Here is a 19,180-nt window from a genome sequence, read left to right on the forward strand (position 1 = left end):
GGGCGCGCGGCGTTGCTGGTGTCTCGTAGGAACAAGGCGGCCATCGCCGGGCACAGCGCTCTGCCTCCGCACGGCCCGCACGACTCAGCGCACGGCGACGGTGAGCGGCGCCGCTCCCGCCCGGCGGATGGAGGCTCGGGGCGGGGGGTTGCGAGCGGGGGGTTGCGAGCGGGCTCCTCGAGGCCGGGCCGGGCCGCGGGGCCTACGCGGGGCGGGGACGGGCCCGGCCTCGCTCGCGGCGCCGCCGGCCGCGGGGCGGTGGGGAGGAAGATTGCTGCCGGGGGAGGCCTCGGCGGGAGCGGGCGCTCGGGGAGCGGAGGCGCGGCCCTGGAAGGCCGTGAGGCCCCCCCGCACCGCGTCCCTCCGGCTCCCTTGGCGGGGAGGGGCGGCCGATCGGGGCCGGCCGAGGGGAGCGCCGGGCCGGACACGGGGCGACGGGCCGGGCCGCGCCGCTGGGCGCTCGGGGAGGCCCCTCTGCGTCGGGGCACGCCGCGGGTCCGGCCTCGATGCGCGGCGCGGGCCCGGCCTCCCCCGGTATTTTTCCACTGGTACGTGGTATCGCGTGAGCCGTCAGCGCTGAGCGGCCACGGCGCGTCGTGCCGGGAGCGACGTGAGAGGCGCTGCGACGAGCGGGTGTCCGTGCCGCTGCCGGAGCGCTGTGAGCCCCCCGTGTTGGGCCGCGCCGTGCAGGGCCAGACGCGTGTCGCTTGTTGAGCGCTGCCTGGGGGACTTTGTTGGGCAGCCGGCCCCATCCGACCGTCCGCTGAGTCTCATCTCCTCCGCCCGTTGTTTTCTGGAACCGAAGAAGCGAGCGGTAGTCACGAGGTCGCTTAAATCGGGCATATTCCTCTTGTTCCTCAAACGAGCGCCGTTGCAAGAATGCCGGTTCTTGTCGTGTTTTCAGGCAGACGGTTACAGTTATGTAATGGTGGCCTTCCCCCGCTGACCCTGCGTGGGGTGGTGCAGCAGGGACCGAGCTGATCCTGCCTCGGCTGCAGTGAGCCCGAGGGGGGATCCAAAGGGCAGGCGGCCCTCACAGGGGACCTGTGGACTTGTGGCATGGAGTGCTGTTGTCGCAGGCTGTGCATCCCTGACAGTTCCGACTGATCCGAATAGGTGCAGTCAGCCATTCTTTACCCCCAGCAGAAGGCCAGTGCTGCCCTCCTTGCTGACACTTCTCCAGCAGCACAGTAACACAAGTGAATGAGCTAATCATCAGTAGAAGCCTAATGAATCACGCTAACCCTGAATGGAGTAACTTGGTGTGTCTGCAAGGTGTACCATCTGCTCTACAGCCCAGTGTTAAGCTCACACTGTATTTCTTTTCCCTTGTGCTTACATTCTTTGTGTTTTGTAGGACAGCAAGCTCGCCAAGCAAGCCAAATAATTGCAATTTTCTCGTCACAAGGAATGAAAAATTTTTAAATCACATGGACTTCTTATTTGTTCATGTGGTTTCTAGTTTATTTTTAACTAACTATTTGGGTCAGCAAGTCAATATTACAACAAGAAGGAAGTGTACTGTCACATCTGGGGGCCTGAACTGGATCTGCCTTTGCGCTGGAAGGATGATGTAGTTTTATCAGTGCTCTTTACCTTTTGAACACAAATATAACTTTAATTGCAGTAGTCCTTTCAGGTGAAGGCAAGAGCTTGGCATTCTTGTATTTAACTACTGCTAAATTAATCTTAGAGTTTATGGAATGGGTCAGTTTGTTTTTATGGTCTGCTAGGAAAACCCCTCTATTCTAGCAGCTAGTGAAACCATTATTGCAGCTACCAGAGGACTTTAAGCTGTATGACTGAAATGAACAAAGCTGGGAATTCTGTACAGGTTCTGCTGAAAGTCAGCAAGACATGAGTTTGTTCCATTTCTGGCTATGGAGGAGAACCAGGTTTTTAACGCAGATACTTTGGGGATGATACAATCAAATTGCATTGAACCAGGCTTCTTGAGATGTGAACGCCATCTTAATCACTCTGTTTTAAGTCTGTTAATCTGAGAAGCAATCATGTTTTTCTTCTGTAGCATCACACTTAAGATGAGTGGCTGCCGTGTCTTCGTTGGACACTTAAGCTCACGTGCTCGGGAGCGGGACGTGGAGAAGTTCTTCAAAGGATATGGACGCATACGAGAAATCCATCTAAAAAATGGATTTGGGTTTGTGGTAAGTAATGCCTTACTCTTCTTCTTCTCTTGCTCAGAGGCGCTAACATTGCTAGGCTGGAGTCAAGGAGGGGCAAATACTTGAGGGAATAATAGTTCCAATGGGAAATGGAAGATATCGATATATGTTACAGATTGCTTTTCTGAGGATGTGATTCGTTTTCCCCTATTCAGTTGCATTTTTCCTTATTTTCTTCCAGGTTTTGCTCAAAGTCTTGGAAATGTTGTAGCTGCATTAAATGCATTATGAATCCGAATGCATTCTTCTGTGGGATTTAGATTTTATCCCTTATTTCTGAAGACAGTATATATAGTCTGTTACAACATCATAAAACCCAACAAAGTCTTGACTTGGAGAAGTTCTCACGGCTTCACTTGTGTTTCACTTCTGTTTTCTTTGGTCGTATCTCTTAAGTAATGACCTGACACAAAGCAAGGTAGTTAACTAAGACAAGTGTGGAATAGTTGCTTGCTTGCAGCACAGCTTTAACTGTCATACAGCTAAAGGTGGGTGTATTCACCATCAGTGTACGTCCATAAAGTATATGTGTCTCTCAGACTACTAAATGCAACACAAGGTTTACTGGATCTTACTTCCTACCTAAAACCATCATCCAAATCTTTACAGGCTGGCTGTGGATCAGCCTGGTTCTTATCCCCTGAGAATGAGCCATTCTCTGGTGCTGTATTTCAGCTGGGAAGGTTTATGCCGCCTGCATACGGTGACGTATGTGCTCTCATGTCATTCATTCTGCCAAGATAATTTCCTTGTGTGAAGCTATGGAAAAAGAAAAAGAAATAGTCTTTGTCTAATTATGCTTCAAATGAATATTGCGTCATAGCTCCTACACACACCGGTTCCTGAGTGCACCATGTTATGAGGTATTTCGTTTTGCTTCCTGGCAGTCAACTACTTTCCTCTTGAAGTCTGGAGGTAGGTGGCTGCTCTAAGAGTTGAGCGTGAGTTTATTCAGTGTGTCCTTTCCATGTGCTGCTGTTTCTCTCTTGCTTTTCCCTGAGCATCTCTTCTTTTGGGTAGGGCTGTTGGCTTATTCAGGGAAAAAATCTGTACAGCTGCTGCACATGAGTCAGCTGACCTTCCTTCCTTTCTTCTCTGGATCCCCAGCAGTGGCATTTTCTTTTCAGAGCTCAATGATAAGATTGAATAATTGTCCCGTAACTCTGTTAGAAATGTTAATTGTTCTGATGATGAGGAATATTTTTTTCTCCCATCTGAAAGAGCTTGTGCTCTTTGCCTTTTGTCCTGTGCTCCCGTGTGACTGTTTAGGTATTGGAAGACTCCAACTAGATCCCCTTTGACCTTTCTCTTCACCAGGCTGAATGCACACGACTCCCTCAGCCTTTCTTCCTTCATAAAACTACCAGCTTTGGTGGCCCTCTGCTAGTCCTGCTCCAATTTTTTGACTTATTTCATGAACTGGAGAGAGCAGAACTGGACACAATGTTCACATGTGGCCAAATAAATGCCAAGTAGGACAGAAAAACACATCCCTTGATCTGCTAGTGCAGCCCAGGACATGATCTGTTTTCCTTGCTGTGAGGCCATAGTGCTGACTCACACTTAGCTTACACTCCATGAGGATTTCCATGCCCTTTGCAGCAGTTATAACCAAGTCACTCAGACCCCTGGCTGTACTTTGTCTTGGGATGAATCTGTCCCAGGTGCATGACTTTATATTTTACCTTTGTTAAGGCTTGTAGTTCTTTTTGCACAATCTTACAGCCTGTCAAAATCTCTCTGTGATGGTTTTTCCGTTTGGCTTATCTATTTCTCCTTCTAGTTTGGTGTCACCCATGAAATTGGTGGGGATGCATTCATTCTTTCCATCTGGATCATTGATAAAAACATTGAGTAGTATTAGCCCTTGAGGTCCTCCAGTTGTGGCTGTTCGACTTTTGTTTTGGTTATTTAAAAATCTGCATTTATGAAACCTATATAGGCAATATTGCTTCTGAAAAGTTGTTTGTAGTTACGCAGATGCTTTCTTCGACTCGAGAAGCTCTTTCTCTGCTTTTCATTGCTCTTGAGCTGCAGATCTGTGATTTTTTTTTCCATCTGCTATGTTCTGTTGGTTTAAGCAATCCCTATTCAACTATTTGTTCTTAAGGTTTTCTTTCCTCCCTTTCTTCCCTCATACGGTGTTACCACAGTTGCTCAGCCACACCATTAACCCACCTGAGAAGTTGATATATTTGAAAAATAACAATCTTCTCAGCTCCACCTCCTGCAGCAAGTGTGCAGTTTTTCATCTGGATGGGTTTCTTGACCTAGTTTCCTGCAGAGCAGTACAAACAGCCTTGCCAAGAACCAGTGGGCTGGATAGTGGGCAGGGTCTACTCAAGCTGACTAAAGCAGCATTGCTGCCAAAAGTGAAGCAGCAAATTCCATTGCAGCAGTCAAGGGAATTGCACATTGCAGCTGATCCAGACGAGCTGATTGCCAGTATTGAAGAGGGATTCATCTTTCTTACTCTTCTTACACAAGAACCATTTTTCCAGATCAGTGGACTGAATTAGCTTAGAAGAAAATCAGAAGGGCTTTTTCTTTATTCCTGGCTTACTGTTTCTTTGCCAGTTCAGTTAGAATTCTTAAGAAGGTTTTGGAAGCGTGCAGTTCTCCTGCTTTTGGCTGCAATTGGATCAGCTCAGGTTGTTATATAGTACTTCCCTGCATGCAGGGCTGTCATTTAAAACTCTAACCCTTAAAATCCCCTTGCTTTTGCCCCAAAATGTATTTTAGATATTCCTGTAATAAACCAAATGTTTTAATTTATTTTACATAGATCCCACAAATAGTTGTACTGAAATAGCTTACTGAGGCAAAACTAGTGTGTAGGGTGGAGGCAGAAGAAATGGTTGTAGATGGGAACATCTTGGGTTTTCAGTTGTAAATGTGCTGGGAGTCCACTTCTTTGTTCAAAGTTCTTGCTGCTAAAGTTGAACATGTATTTAAAAAGCGTATTTCTAGTATACTATGAGGGGAAAATGGTTGTTTATTCCCATGTCTTTTGTAGGAGTTTGAAGACCACAGGGATGCTGATGATGCCATTTATGAACTGAATGGAAAAGAGTTGTGTGATGAAAGGTAAGCTTGACTGTTTTCCCTTAAGTGTTTTGCATCTAGATATGGCACATTAGCTCCTACTCACGCCTGTTTGTTGTGGCTCTAAGATGGAATACTCCTTCCTTAACCGTATCTGAAAAGATTCATTTGAATCTGTTGACTTGAGAGAAGAAGTTGATGGTAGCCCTTTGGAGTGTTGCCCTTTGGCAGCTAGGCAGACAGTAGTAATTTTATGTATGTGGCTCCAAAAGTAATGCCTCCTATGTATTTCCATGGAAACTACGGCAGATTCAAAGAGCACAATAACACTACTTAATAGAGCAAGTCCACGGCTACAAAGCATTGTTTTCTGGCGTAGTCACTACTGTTAGCTGTGTATTTTTGCCAGTGTTTAGCAAGAAACTGCATGTGATGCTTGCAAAAATCTGCATCAGCAGAGGTGACCCACTGTCAGCACTGCTGAAGCGCACTGCCCACTGTGCTCACATCCACTGGTTGATCTCCGTAAATGTTCAGCAAGCACTGATGAGTACCAGCGGATGCAATTTTTTCAGCATGGAGGCATTCAGTGACAATTTTTGCTTCATCCACATTTCCATGTCCAGCGCCATTTTGTCAGGCTGCTCTATTGCCATCTGTCACGCAGCAGCAACATGTAATGGAATATTGGTGGGAAGGTTCAGCCTCTGCAGCCATACTACCATCTGCCTCTCATGTTGTGAGCTGACATCATTAAGCAGGAGGTATTACTTTCAGTGCAGCCCTTGATGTTACGGTAACTTTTGTTTTGATTGTGGTAGCTGTTTTTAGGTTATTAGGCCACTGTAGCTCTTTTTGCTGCCTTTTTCACTCTGTGATTAGTTTTGGGCTCTGTTTCAATTAAATTTGGCAAATCAACCTAAATTACAGACCCATGACCATTTTCATGAAAGTCTGAGAGCAGGGGAATGAGGCAGGGGAACACTATTATTCTGCCTCTTTAAGGAAGGCTGATGACTGTATTATTAAGTATTGCTTGTCAGGGCAAGATGCTTCTTGTTTGTTTACATGTGCTTCCAGTTAGGAAATATTTCAGTCAGCGTCAAATACTTACAAGTATGCATTTTGGTTTTGTTTTTTTTTTTGTTTGTTCTGTTGCTGTCCTAAGGGTCACGATTGAACATGCTCGAGCCAGAAGAGGAAGGGGCAGATTCGCACAGCGGTTCAGTTATTACTCGCAGAGTGGATCTAGGTAGGTGGTCTGTACTGTTTCCTCAAGCAGAAGAAGTGAACTGCATTGCTATTTTGTATTGGTGGCCAGAGCTAGGGATCCAGCCCTGTTTTCCTTGTGTTGATTCATGGAAGAGATTTTATATTCTCCAACATTGCAGATGCCTTACTTCCTCTGGCAGAGGAAAATGTGGTCTTTAAAGCGGTTTTAACTGGCTCAATGGAGATTCACAAACATCTTTGGAAAAGCTCCCTTTCCATGTTTGTGGGCACTGCATTGGTCTCACTTCCTACTGTTGTGTAAATGCTGTGAAGGGATAATGCTGCACTTGAGTTGGCTGACTTAATACTAAATGGAGGAAAATGCCAGAGCTGCTCTATCGAGGCTTCTGTTGTTAAAATGAGCTTACAGGCTAAGTAGAATGATTTAAAGCGATAGTTCACCAAGGTATTTACTGTCTAACCAAGCTGTCACGTTTCCAGTTATATGGTTATCAAAATGCTTGCTTTGGCACAACATACAAAAGGGACGGCATTTCAGAAGCAGGACCAGGTTTCAAGATAATTAGCACTTGCAGAAGCATTTAAATACCATGTTTGGTGACTGGACAGGTTCCCTACTGAAGGAGAGCCTCTGGTCAACAGGGGAATCTGAGAAATGGCTATAGCTCATATCTGGAATACCAGCAGTGGACACAGGGTATTCGTGGAAGTGTTTACTCTCGGTGAATTGAGCCAGTTGTGCCGTGTTGCAATGGATTTTGTGACGCTCATCAGATTGACATGCATTCCACAGAAGAACTGCACTTCACATGTCTGTACTTTATGTCTGCCCATCTGAAGTAAATACGCATGAATTAATTTTCTGTGTAAAAACACTTGTAGCTGTGGTCTACGTGGAGTAATTTGAAAGATTTAACTGACAAAAACCTCTGCGTTTCTTTCAAAGGCAGCAAGTTACAAATCAGTGTCTGGAACATCTAATTTGCATATGCAACTATGCTAATTAGATTGTTTTTTCTTCAGTGGCAGTAACCTTGATGCGGTATAGTTGTTCGGAGGTCTAGGCTAAAAGTGGACTTTTAAAGTAGGAAGTGTGTACGGGCATCTGACGTGGTAGTCATGTTCGTGGTGTCAGACTGCCGCTGCCAGACAGGAAGAGGCTTTGGTTTACAGTAATGGAAAGATGAGACTCGGCCTGCCAGTTTTGGGACACTGGGACCTCTGTTTAAATGCCCTGAAGATCTGGATGGTCTGAAAAAAATTGGGACACTTTGAGGTATGCGCTGAAATGAAATTGCCTATGCTTCAGTGTACAAATCCATATACATGATTTAGGATTGTGTTTTTTGGGGAGGAGAAGATAAGAACAATTTGCTTTAAGGTCAGTGTTCTTGATTCTTTGTAGCAATATGAAGTTGTGTCATTGTTAGAATTCTGCATTACTTATCAAAAGGCTGGTGTATGTTTGCCATAGCTCCCAGATCCATCTGGATTCAGAACAACTAGGATTGTGGTCAGCAATGACCTGCAGACATCTCCAGATGTCTTGCTGTTCTTCTCTGAATATTTTTAAGCCACATTTTTGTTTTTGAGAGGGGTGTCTGGATGAGGAGCTATGAGAGATGATTTAGTAGCTTGTGGTGGCGACAGTAATGGGAGGATGGTTGGACTGGGTGATCTTGTAGGTCCTTTCCGACCTTGTGATACTATGAGGGTCCTTACAAGTATTTCAACCCACAAGAACACCTGTATGTATGTTATGTATGGTGGCATACATAACTGTTCACAATTGACTTGACATTTAGGAGCACAAATTAAGATCCCTACCCAAATTAAACTGTTTCTCTTTAAAGTACTTTTCTTTTGCTATGCTCTTATTTCAGTGTATCTAGAAAAATGACAACTATATTGACTATATCTGTATAAAATTTATCATCTAAATCCTTTTTATTCCCCTAGTTACTGTTCTGTTCTTGTAGTGGACTCTGAGTTATGTTCTTGATTAGGGAGAATCAAATCTGCAGTCCAGCAACAAGGGAGACGCTTGACTCAAATCTTGCAGCAAAGTACAGAAAACGTTTAATGTCTGAAGTTCTGAATTCCTTACCCTGAAGGTTTGTTTGTTTTCTCACTGAACTCTTCCAGCCGATATGGACCCCCTGTTCGTACTGAACACAGGATCATAGTTGAGAACCTTTCATCCCGTATTAGCTGGCAGGTGAGTTATCATCTTACCTTCTTTTTTTACACTATATTTTCCTACCCTGGAAGTTACTGCTCTCAGCTGAAATTTTTATTAAAGCCATCATAAATATTCATCAGAAATAAGAAGTAGGCAAAAAAATCAGTGATAAAGTCAGCATTCAAACACTTAAACAAGTCTTGAGTTTCATAGCTTTATAAAAAGTTCAGCGTATAAAATCTATAGATGTAGATTTTATAGTTGAGGATCTATTTGTGTTTACTCGTATTTGCCAACTGATAGAACTTGGAAAGACTTAAGAATTTTTCTGAATTATTGAAGAATGACAGCTATTGAAACCATGTCATCCTTTTGTATTGCTCTACCTGGAAGCACATGCCTTTGTTCTGAGCGAAATTTATGGCCCTCTGTTGTACGAATTATCTTAAGAAATCTACTATGTGAAGTGTGCTTTCTATAGATACTACAAATAATCTCTTTCAGTAATCATCTTTTGCAGCTTTCTTACCACTTTTCTATTGTCTTCCCTTTTGCTATTGGGTTTCGGTTTTCTTTCAGCTGGCTTTTAGACGGAATAACTGCATGATCAATTTCTTCACTTGTTCTACATAGCATGCAGTCTATATAGAAAGTGTAATTTTTAAGGACATACCAGCAGATGCTGTTTACAAAAGGTGAATGACAAATGTATTTTGGTCTTGTTCATTAACCTTTATATCCTCTGACTAAACAGACCTAATTAGTGTACTGACAAACATGGTAGGAAGTGTTGAGTGCTCCAAGACTTGGTCTTGCAGAGAGGTCCACGTGAAGAAGCAGTTTTGTTGCCTGGAGCTCTGCTGATGTGTTCCATAAGAGCTTGGGTACAGATAAATGGCAAAACTAGGTTTGTTCTTCTGCATGATAGATTCAAAAAGCTTGTAATTGTCCAGTTGTGTTATGTACCAAATAACTGAAAAGACAACTTCTGAGTTGATGTAATGAGTAAGTGAATCCAATGTAAATTACTTCTGAGTATTCTATGCAATTATGCATGTGAGTTTTTATTAAGCAAACAAACAAAACAATATTTAGAAATGCCAGTAGGGACTGGAGGACTAAGCTAGAATAGAGTGTTAGAGAGTAAATCCTGTAGTGCTGTTAAGTGTATAACTTGGAAAAAAATGAACTCTTTTGTAACTTTCTTTTACTTATAAATATTTATAATGGCTTTATGTATACTTAGTGTTTTAGACTGGAGCTCACCCAACCCAGGTTTCATAATAATGATTCTGTAGGACTTAAAATAAATGTTTTAATGACTGTTTTATATATATGTATGTTATCATAAGAGACTTTACTTCTTGATACCTGCCTAGAGGTTGTTTGAACCTAAAATGCATGTGCCTCGTTTTGTTTTGAAGCTGTACTGTTTTCCTACTGACTGTAGCCTTTTAATGTCTTTTAGCTCTGCTACTTACACAACAGATTCAAGTATGTAATACATTAACAGTAGGAGCATTCTTATTCCTTTCTAACCCCTGAGCTTCTGGCAGCCACAATTGATATGGAACCAGGCTTTAAAACTTAGGTGCATGGTTTCACCTTTGGTGTGTGTGGATCCCCGTGCTTAGAGAACTTCTGTCTCCTTCAAAAATTTCTGTGTTGAGATACTAAACAACAAAACAGCAAAATATCACTGGAAAAAAAACGAGCTTCAGACCGGCTTCTCTAAACTGTTGACTATCTTATTAGTAGGTAATTTCATACATAGTGGATTGTTCTGTCAGAATTCTCCTTATTTTAGTAAGCGCATTTCTGGTGTTGAGAGCTTTCCAATGGCTCTCGTTTGTTTTTTCTGCATCTGTCTATTTTCAAATAGGGAAAATTAGATCTGTGTTATGTAATGATGTAATTTTAATGTCTGCACTTCCTATTTATGGTTGTCCTACATTTATTTTCTTTTGATGCTAAGGACAACAGGGTGTTCTTGTGCTGTTTAAGGTGAACCAGAGCAGTAAACTTAGGATAAAATTTGGCTGTTCCATTATTGCTTTTTGTTGTTGCTAAATAAGACTAGATAATGTTAAAATATTCCCCTCATAATAGCAGATATCTTACGGATCTTGCACACTAATCTCTTCTGATTAACAATTCTGGCATCTTAATCATACTGACATTGCTATCACAAATGACAATTCAAGATGATTTACCCTCTTTAGGATTCCACATATTGTGTCAATTCTGGCAAGGGGGCCCCCATTTTAAAAACTAATATTTTGAAACTAGAAAATAAAGGTGTAGTTAAACATTTTTAAACTCTCTCTTGATTGGTGTTGGTCTGTTTAAACCTTCATTGACTTCAGCAGAGCCAAAATCTTCCTCTTACCTCTAAATTGGGCTAAAGATGCTAAGGTTGGAGTATTACTTTTCACAGTACTGTGGGTTTGCTATTAAAATAGTTTCTTTGTTATAAGCACACATGAAACAAGGGAAATGTCTGCTGATTTGCTTGTGCCAGTTTTTAAAATTGAACTATTGAATTCTAATTAAAAAGATGAGCTAAAACTGAGCCTTCCTATATCCTGTGGCAAATATTCTGAAGTTTCTCCTGACTATTTGTTTTCTAGTCTTTTCTTCCTCAAGCATATTTCTAACCAAGTGTGTTTTGAACCTTTTCTAACAACCTTGATTTGGTTAACCCTCATTTTTCTTGTGTGGAGGAGAAAGAACCAAAGATTTGGGGGTTTTTTAGTGGCTGAAATTAGGGTTTGGCCTGTTCTGAATTTTCCTTTTGGTTCCTATGACACTCCTGTTTTTTGGCGATCTAGATCTTGGTTTGCCTGGGTTTGATCTCGATTGGCTAGCACAGATCATCCTCGGGTTCTTTAGCCACTTCTGGAGACTATGTCCAGTGCTTTCAGGGCCTCTGGTACCTCCGTGAAGCATATTGCTATGAGCCATCAGTCTGCCTTTCTCATGTAAGAGTTCCTCTTGGCCAGCTAGGTATTGGACAAACAACTCTTTGCTTAAGGTACCTTATATCATCTGCCACTTGTGGCGAGCTGCGGTAAGTAGTCTGGGACTGTCAAATACCAGATAGTTTGTCAACAGTATTGTTTTAAGTTACACAAATATTTAGATTTTTTTGTGACCTTTTATTTTTGTGCTTTATGCTGCTGTGGAGCAAGTAATGTCATATTGCCTGCAGTTCAGCTTCTCTTAAGTGCTAGGGTATCTGTTGGCATGGCACTGTAGTGTGTCAGAGTATTGGAGTGACATCTAAGGAAAGAAATCCTCTTGTTATTATTTGTATTCTAGTTAAACCTATTTGTATTTAATTTTATTGTGAAGTTGGGGGAGGAGATCATATAGAACGAATTTGTCTAAATGTATTAGATTGTCATTTAACTGGGCCATTGGTCCTCAGAGTGAAAACTTGCATTTAGTACTGTGTTGCTTTCTGTCAGGTGTAAGTCTGATACAATGTACATGTTGGTTTTAAATATTGCCCTATTTCTGTAACAGCTCTTTTTGTGACGTGGGATTAATTTAAAAGCACTGTTTTATTCTGCGTAGTTCTGTATATACCTGCTGTTACCTAGACTGAGTCTTAGAAACTGATTTTTCTAATATATAAAGAGAGAAAGCAAAGCATTATGCAGTTTTCGAGAAGGAATTTCTAAGATGATGTTTATTATCTGTTGCTAGCTGACTTTTGTGTCCTGTTTAAAGCTGAAATGTTAACTTTTGCTGCAGGACTTGAAAGATGTCATGAGAAAAGCAGGGGAGGTCACCTATGTGGATGCACACAGAAACAACAGGAATGAAGGGTGAGTTCATGTTTGTCTATAAATGTATGCAAAAACAGAAACTGTTGAAAGCAAGATCACTGTTCCTATAGTACAAAAAGAAACAAAACATAAATACGTAGTCTCGCTTAAACTGGCTGAAATTTCTCCAATTAGAAATGATAAACCTGTCAGTAAATAGGAGTTCAGAAATAGTACTGAACTCTGTCTCTCTTGAGAATGAAGCCAATTTCAGAACAGAAAAGAGAAGGGAGAAAAGTCAACCATTGTGTTTTGTAGTATTAGCCACCTATGTATAATCATTTATGAACTAATTCTGATATCTGAGGCAAAAGTATCAGCCAGTATCTTGCGCTGTTTCAGCAGGCAGAACTGTGAGAAATGAACATAAGGAAGAAAAAGAGATGGGAAAAAATGAAGAGATTCTTTCTATTCACTGTTAAAAATCTGAATAGAGCCAGCAGGGTTTGCAAGTTTTTGTTCCTTGGACAGCTTTAAAATGCAGTTTGGTGGAGGACTGAAAGGTATTTCCACAGTTGGTGCAGGTTTCATTCGCTTCTTGGATTTTTATCACATTTCTGCAGGTTGAGTTACAGTAATGTCTGAGAAGATGTGAAAGGTATGAATATATAGGATATGTATATATATATATATATATATATATATATATATATATAGGATAGTTAGGGTTATATTTCTCTGTCATCGGGTTAAAAAATAGCTTTGAGAAGATGAAACATCAAGCTGTGAATCAACAGTATTTAAGAAGCCTACGCTTATTCTCCTTGCGTTTTCAGTTGCTTTGTAACCGTTTTGTGTTTTTTTTTTCCCTCTCTTTCTTTATGGCATACAGGGTGGTGGAATTTGCATCTTACAGTGATATGAAGAGTGCACTGGAAAAACTGGATGGCACTGAGCTGAATGGACGCAGAATTAAACTGATTGAGGATCACAGGAGGCATAGGTGTGTAGCCTGACTAGATAAAATTCTGCTGAGGGCAAGGATTTGGGTTATTTTAACACCAAGGTTTAATTATCTAATTCTTTAGCCCCAAGCTAGATACCACAGCAGAGAACCACTTTCTAGCAGTGTAAATAGATTTTACGTAAGAACTGAGTTGCTGAAAATAGGCTACATAGAGCCCTTAATGATGAGAGTAAGATTTTAAAAAATAAACACAATATTTAAATAAAAAGATTAGAAGCTGTGAATTTTGGCATTAAAACCCTTTTAACTGATTAGGAAGCTGCTTCACAGACCTGTGAAATGCCTCTCAGATTGTTGTGAAAAGCACTCTGCTCATGAGAATAATAATGTTAGCTTCCATGAATTATTACCAAAACAGCTCTGCCGTTTAGTCATAAAAAAGCACAAACAGATTAGCTTTGTCTCTTTAATTAAGTCTCTTTATATATATGTGTGTATATATATATATATATATATATATATATATATATATATATATATTAATATATATATATATTAATGAAAAAGAGGGGTTGTGTTAAACTCTTGAGCCTTGAGGTGTGATGGTGTTGGTGCCTTCAGAGATGTTTTTAACACTGTGAAAAAATGCTGAGCAATTTACACAGAGGTTTCTAGAAAGAATGAACACCACAGATACTAATTCTCATTTCTTTGCTTTTGTTGATAAACAGCTAAAAATTGTTTGTCTGCTCCAGGAGAACAGGAGGGAAGAGAGTAGGAGGGTAGAAAGGGAGGAAGGCCGGCACCTTTCATTAAGGAGTTGTTTTGTCAGGGTAGCAGAGAATGTTAAGACTAGCAGTTTCTGCTGTCCTTGGCCTAAGAAGATACTGTTTGACAGAACACAATAGAAACATAGCTGTTCTCTGAAGTAACTGCGTGCAGCGCATAGTATGTTCAGCTGTTCGGCTGGAAATGCTGTGTGTACGCAGCAGCTGAGAATTAAAATGGATGTTGAGTATTTTAAACTTAGTGGGACATGAGACTACAGCTTTTTATTATGTTTTTGTAGAAGCAGATCTCGATCAAGGAGTTACTCAAGGTCTCGCAGCAAGTCCAAGTCTACAGGATCTTCAAGATCATACAGCCGGTCCAGGTCCAGGTCCAGATCAAGGTCCAGATCCAGGTCCAGGTCCAGGTCTCGCTCTCGATCCCGGTCCCGCTCCCGGTCTCGTTCTCGCAGCCGTACACCTAAAAAGAGCTACTCCCAGAAGAGTCACCGCTCCAGCTTGCCAGCTTCTTCCCCATCTCCCTCTTCTTCTAAAAGAAAATCTCGTTCTAGGTCGAGCTCTGCTCACAGCCGTAGTTAACCTGCTCTTAGAGATGTATTAATGCATTTAATTTGATTCAAGTTTCTTGAAGACTTGAGGCAAATTACACATGAGAACTGGGAGGGGAAGAGTTAACGTGATGGAAAGGTAACCTCCTTTTACATTGCCAAAGTGCCTGTCATCAAATAGGCCGTCTCTGTGAGGAGGGGCTGTCAGCTTTCTCCTTTCAGTGAAGTCTGGAGTGGGAAGTCTTTTTTTGTTGTTTATTTTTCCTGCTATTAGTAAACGTTTCTATTATAGATATATTACGTACACATAATGCTGAGGTAATGGGATGAGACAATGCGCTGCTTTTGCCCTCTCCTGCCCCCAGATTCCCCTCCACCTTCAAGGCCTTTGACTTCCAGAATAGTATGTTATCTTTTGTCCTTGATACGGAGTCCAGGAACAGGAAGTATGCATTTTATTCCTTAAAGTTCTGTGGCTACTTTTCTGTGCGAGTATGAATGGACCAGCTGAATTTAGTTTAGAGTTCACTTTTTTTCCCCCCATTGCTTGGCTTAAGAGGCTGTTTTAAGTTCCAGCTTTAATTGACCTTGATAATACGCTTAATTTGCAACAGACTTTCAGGAATACACCTTGGCCAGTTGAGTATTGTACGTTTGGCTAGTGAATCAATACAATGCTAACCAGTAATAAAAGCTGGATTTTCCTGTTACAGTGAGTCATACCATCCAGGTGTCGGGATTATTGCGAATCCATTATACTAATTTTCCAGTAATTCACTAGTATGTGATATTGTATGTAGAGGCCTTATTTGACAGGTGACTCCATAAAACTGCACAGAAATGTCAATATGCATGTCCATGTTTTTAATGTTGATAAAAGTGGCATAGTTTTCATACCAAGAAGTATGATACTGAGTATTGTGTGTATGACTAGCAATAGTCTCGATGGAACAGAAAGTTATTTTAGTAAAGAACAGCAGCAAAAAATCCCAGTTAAAGCATAGTCAGTTGTGACAGTCAAAGTTAATCATGTGAAAGGGTAAGGAGGATAATTCCTTTAAATCTCCTGAATGCACAGTTGTTTTGATTAATAGAAATTTCCACTGTTTGTTCTTATAATTTGGAATAAGATTTTTTTAACTTCTGGATTGTTAAAGAAGGGAAGCGTTTTTGGAAAAAATACGTGTAAATTAAACTCAAAAGTCTTACGTGTGTTGAAATGTACCAATCCTAGTAAAATAAAACCTTTTTCTGGCTTACGTTACAATGTTGCATAGTGCTGTTACTTGGTAGCAGTCTTGTGGGCATGATCACAAGGAGACCCGTTTGAAGATGTATCCTTGCAGAAACAAATGAAATGTAACCAAGAAGGAGTTACCACGGGTAAGTAATCAGATCCTTCCATTGTACTGTGGCCATCAGTGGCTCAGAAACTTGTTTGAATTGATAGCAAATAATAGTATCTGTGCTGTCCTTGCAGGTATGTTTGTGCGATTGACTTTGTCCACCAGTTCAGAAGTACCAACTGCCAAACGTGGAAAAGAGACTGGAATTTGCCTGTAAGTAAAACCATCTAGAATATTTGAAATGCATTTCCAGGAATTCTTTTATTACCTATGCTACACTTCTTTAGCTAAGGCTTCAACACAGATACTCTTACTATAGCAAGCTACTGCTTGTGATGTTTGCATGTTTAGCATATTGTTATCCTAATATGCTGACACTTGAGAAAAACACAATGAACAAGTAGGAATTACTTTGTGAAGGAGTTCCACGTTGTGTCACTGCTGGGAAAGCTGGGATATGCTCAGCTGTATTTAATTGTCAGTGTTGCTTGCTTTGTTAAGTTAGTGGCCTTGCAAAAAACATTCCAGAATGTCCATTGCCCAGCGTAGGACCTTTGAGATCCACAAGCAAAGCAGTGGAGATATTGAGTGATAGTGGTTGGCAGGTGAGAAAAGCAAAACAAGTGGTGGTTGCTGAGAATGCTGACCTGTAGTTGAAAAGCGAGATGGCGGGAGCAGGCTGGGAATGTGCCTGCAGCCAAGGCCAGAACTGGCCTCAGTGAACTGTCTCATCTGTCTTGTGCCATCTAGTGGCTGAACATGCTACCACTGCTTGTGGGATCATGGAAGGGTTTTGGCTCTCAGAGGAAAAGTTTATGTGAAAACTGATGTGAAATGGAAATATGCTTCAGAGTGAGGAGAAATGTACGAAATAGGTTACCGGATATCTTAAGTATGTTTGCCATCCTTTCCTACCGCTTAAAGGTTAAATCATTTATGTTTCCCTAAATTCTCCACCTCTTTGCAAGATGCTACTCTTCATTCTTACCTATCAGTTTCTGAACAGCTGCTTGTAGCCCTATACATCCAGTCAGAGCTGGGCAAGGTATAACAGCCCCAGGGAGCAACCCCTTTCAATAAGAGCAGCTGAAGACAAAGCTAACTTACATGGAGAAACAGTCTGAGCTGTGAGACCTCAGAGCCAGGTGGCCTGGCAGGGGTGGGCATTGCGCACATGTGCTGTGAAGCAGCCTCAAGCTGGAAACTCATTCGGATTGAGGCTGACTCAGACTTTTCCAGTTTACGTAGCCATCTCTCAGGAAGCTGTTTGGTTTGAATGGGAGCTGTGGTACTGGGAATCTGTCTGACAGATCATGCAACTTAGTGTGATTTACCAGTCAGGGCTGGCACTGACCTGCCCACTAGAGTTGCGGCTCAGGAGCACATAAGCAAGATGCTCTGCACATTAGCTAACATTGGGATGCAGCATGTGCGCTGACTCTGTATGTGGAGCCACTCCAGGCCTGTAAAGGGAATGAAAAGGAAAGGGCATGGCTGGGGGTAGATCATATGCTATAGCGAAATACTAGGTAGTGGCAGCTCTGTAGGTCTGGGTAGTCTCAAGACATCTGAAGGATGATCACTGCTCTTGATTTATTGGGCTTACATGTGTGCGAGTGATGAAGGAGAGGTGAGTGTGTAAGGTAAAAACCACTCTTCAAGATTAATGAAGGGCTTAAAATAAAGGGTTTCATTGGGATTGAATGATGCTCTTGTGTGGTGCAGTGGTAATTTCATGTAACCAGGGTTGAATCTCTTTCCCCATCTTAGAAAACCTGCATGCTGCATGGGTATCCAGCAGTGCCAAGCTGAGACAGGAAGATGCAGATCAGCGTGTGTACAGTAGATGCTTCAGTCCAAACCAGGAATTGCCCTCAGTATATTTGTGTGTGTGTGTATGTGTGTACATGAGATGAATCACTGGAGACTGAGATCAGACCCAGTGGAACCCTACATATGTGCTTATTTTCTACTGCCCAACAGCTAGCACTCAGCAGTTCTAAGGCAGCTGATTTCTCCTTGAGTTTCACAGGCCTTCAGATACTATGTTGTGGCTGGCATGGGTAAAATTTAGTTGGTCATGTTTCTAACGGCTGTGAGCACCTGCCAGCCAGGCTGAAAGTGTCAAAATCTGCAGATGCTCCTGTAGACTTAATGTGGAGTTGCAGATGCCTGTGGGGCAAAGGAGGCAGTAGTTAAGGAGTTATTCACACCTCCGATAGCCCGTGCTGGGGGCTGGTGTGCTGTGGACAGGGCTTTGCTTGCAGAGCCACACAGTCCGGCCCCTCTGCTGGCAGTGCTGCGGCCATTTGCAGCAAGCAGCTTGGCCCCTTTGCTGCTCGACGCTCGCTGGGACCCACCAGGTGGTGCTGTAACACTGCCTCAAGGCAAAGCCCTTTCTGGAGGAAATGCAAAACCCATCTTAAAATAGCCCTGGTGACCCAAACCATCACTTTTGTGGAAAAAAAAAAAACAATATTTATATAACGAAAATACATAGCAGCACCTCTGCCTAGAGAACTGGAAACTCTGCCTTCCTCCGTCCGTGTGGTTTCCGGCACGCTCACCTGCTGGGGGCGGAAGGAAGAGGAGGGGAGCAGGGCCTCAGCACTCAGCCAAGGTGCGTGCCCACGCTCATGCAGGATCTGTGGCAGCCCATGTGTGTCTCTTCTAACTCTGCCATGAGGACCCAAAGGGTGACCTGAGGGCTGTGGGCCTGTTTGTCACCCAGCCCCTCAGCAGCTCCTGAAGGATGCAGGCACAGCTTCACAGCAGGCACCAGCAACCACTAGCAGTTGGGAGGATTGAGGGGGCCGTTGAAATAAGATCCAGATACTAAATTACAACTGTAAAAACCACAAACCAACCACCCAGGAAACCTTCACAGGCTGCTCTTGAGAGTGGTTGCTGAGGCTTAGAAGTGGCAAAAGTTTGCAAATGTTCCTCTAATGTACCAGAGAACTGCTGAGGAGCCAGCCCCCCGGCACCTTCCTCACCCCTGCATACAGACGTGTTCCTGCAGGAGCTGCCCAGGAGTGGAGCTGGCAGCCTCCTGCCATGGCTCTGCTTCCAGTTGGCAGCAGTGACACTGTGTGGTGCCACTCTTCTCAAG

At 42.5% G+C, this 19,180-nt stretch overlaps 1 protein-coding gene across 4 annotated transcripts; it reads left to right on the forward strand.

The window, feature by feature from the left end:
• LOC107314951 (serine/arginine-rich splicing factor 5-like) lies at positions 1–15,986 on the forward strand. 4 transcript variants are annotated; one of them, XM_015864818.3, is made up of 8 exons: positions 1–100; positions 2,030–2,168; positions 5,203–5,273; positions 6,400–6,483; positions 8,610–8,682; positions 12,406–12,479; positions 13,312–13,422; positions 14,456–15,986. In XM_015864818.3, exons 2-8 carry the CDS (start codon positions 2,043–2,045, stop codon positions 14,751–14,753), a joined length of 837 nt encoding a protein of 278 aa, XP_015720304.1. In that variant the 5' UTR covers positions 1–100; positions 2,030–2,042; the 3' UTR covers positions 14,754–15,986. The 4 variants fall into 4 exon arrangements, with proteins under 4 accessions (XP_015720304.1, XP_085405142.1, XP_085405141.1 ...); XM_085549016.1 differs by lacking the exon at positions 1–100 and adding an exon at positions 415–548; XM_085549015.1 differs by lacking the exon at positions 1–100 and adding an exon at positions 692–825.
• Positions 15,987–19,180: the final 3,194 nt, after the last annotated feature.

This window comes from Coturnix japonica, chromosome 5 (genome assembly GCF_054131305.1).
Source record: "Coturnix japonica strain WE chromosome 5, WE-NBRP24, whole genome shotgun sequence".
Taxonomy (NCBI): domain Eukaryota; kingdom Metazoa; phylum Chordata; class Aves; order Galliformes; family Phasianidae; genus Coturnix; species Coturnix japonica.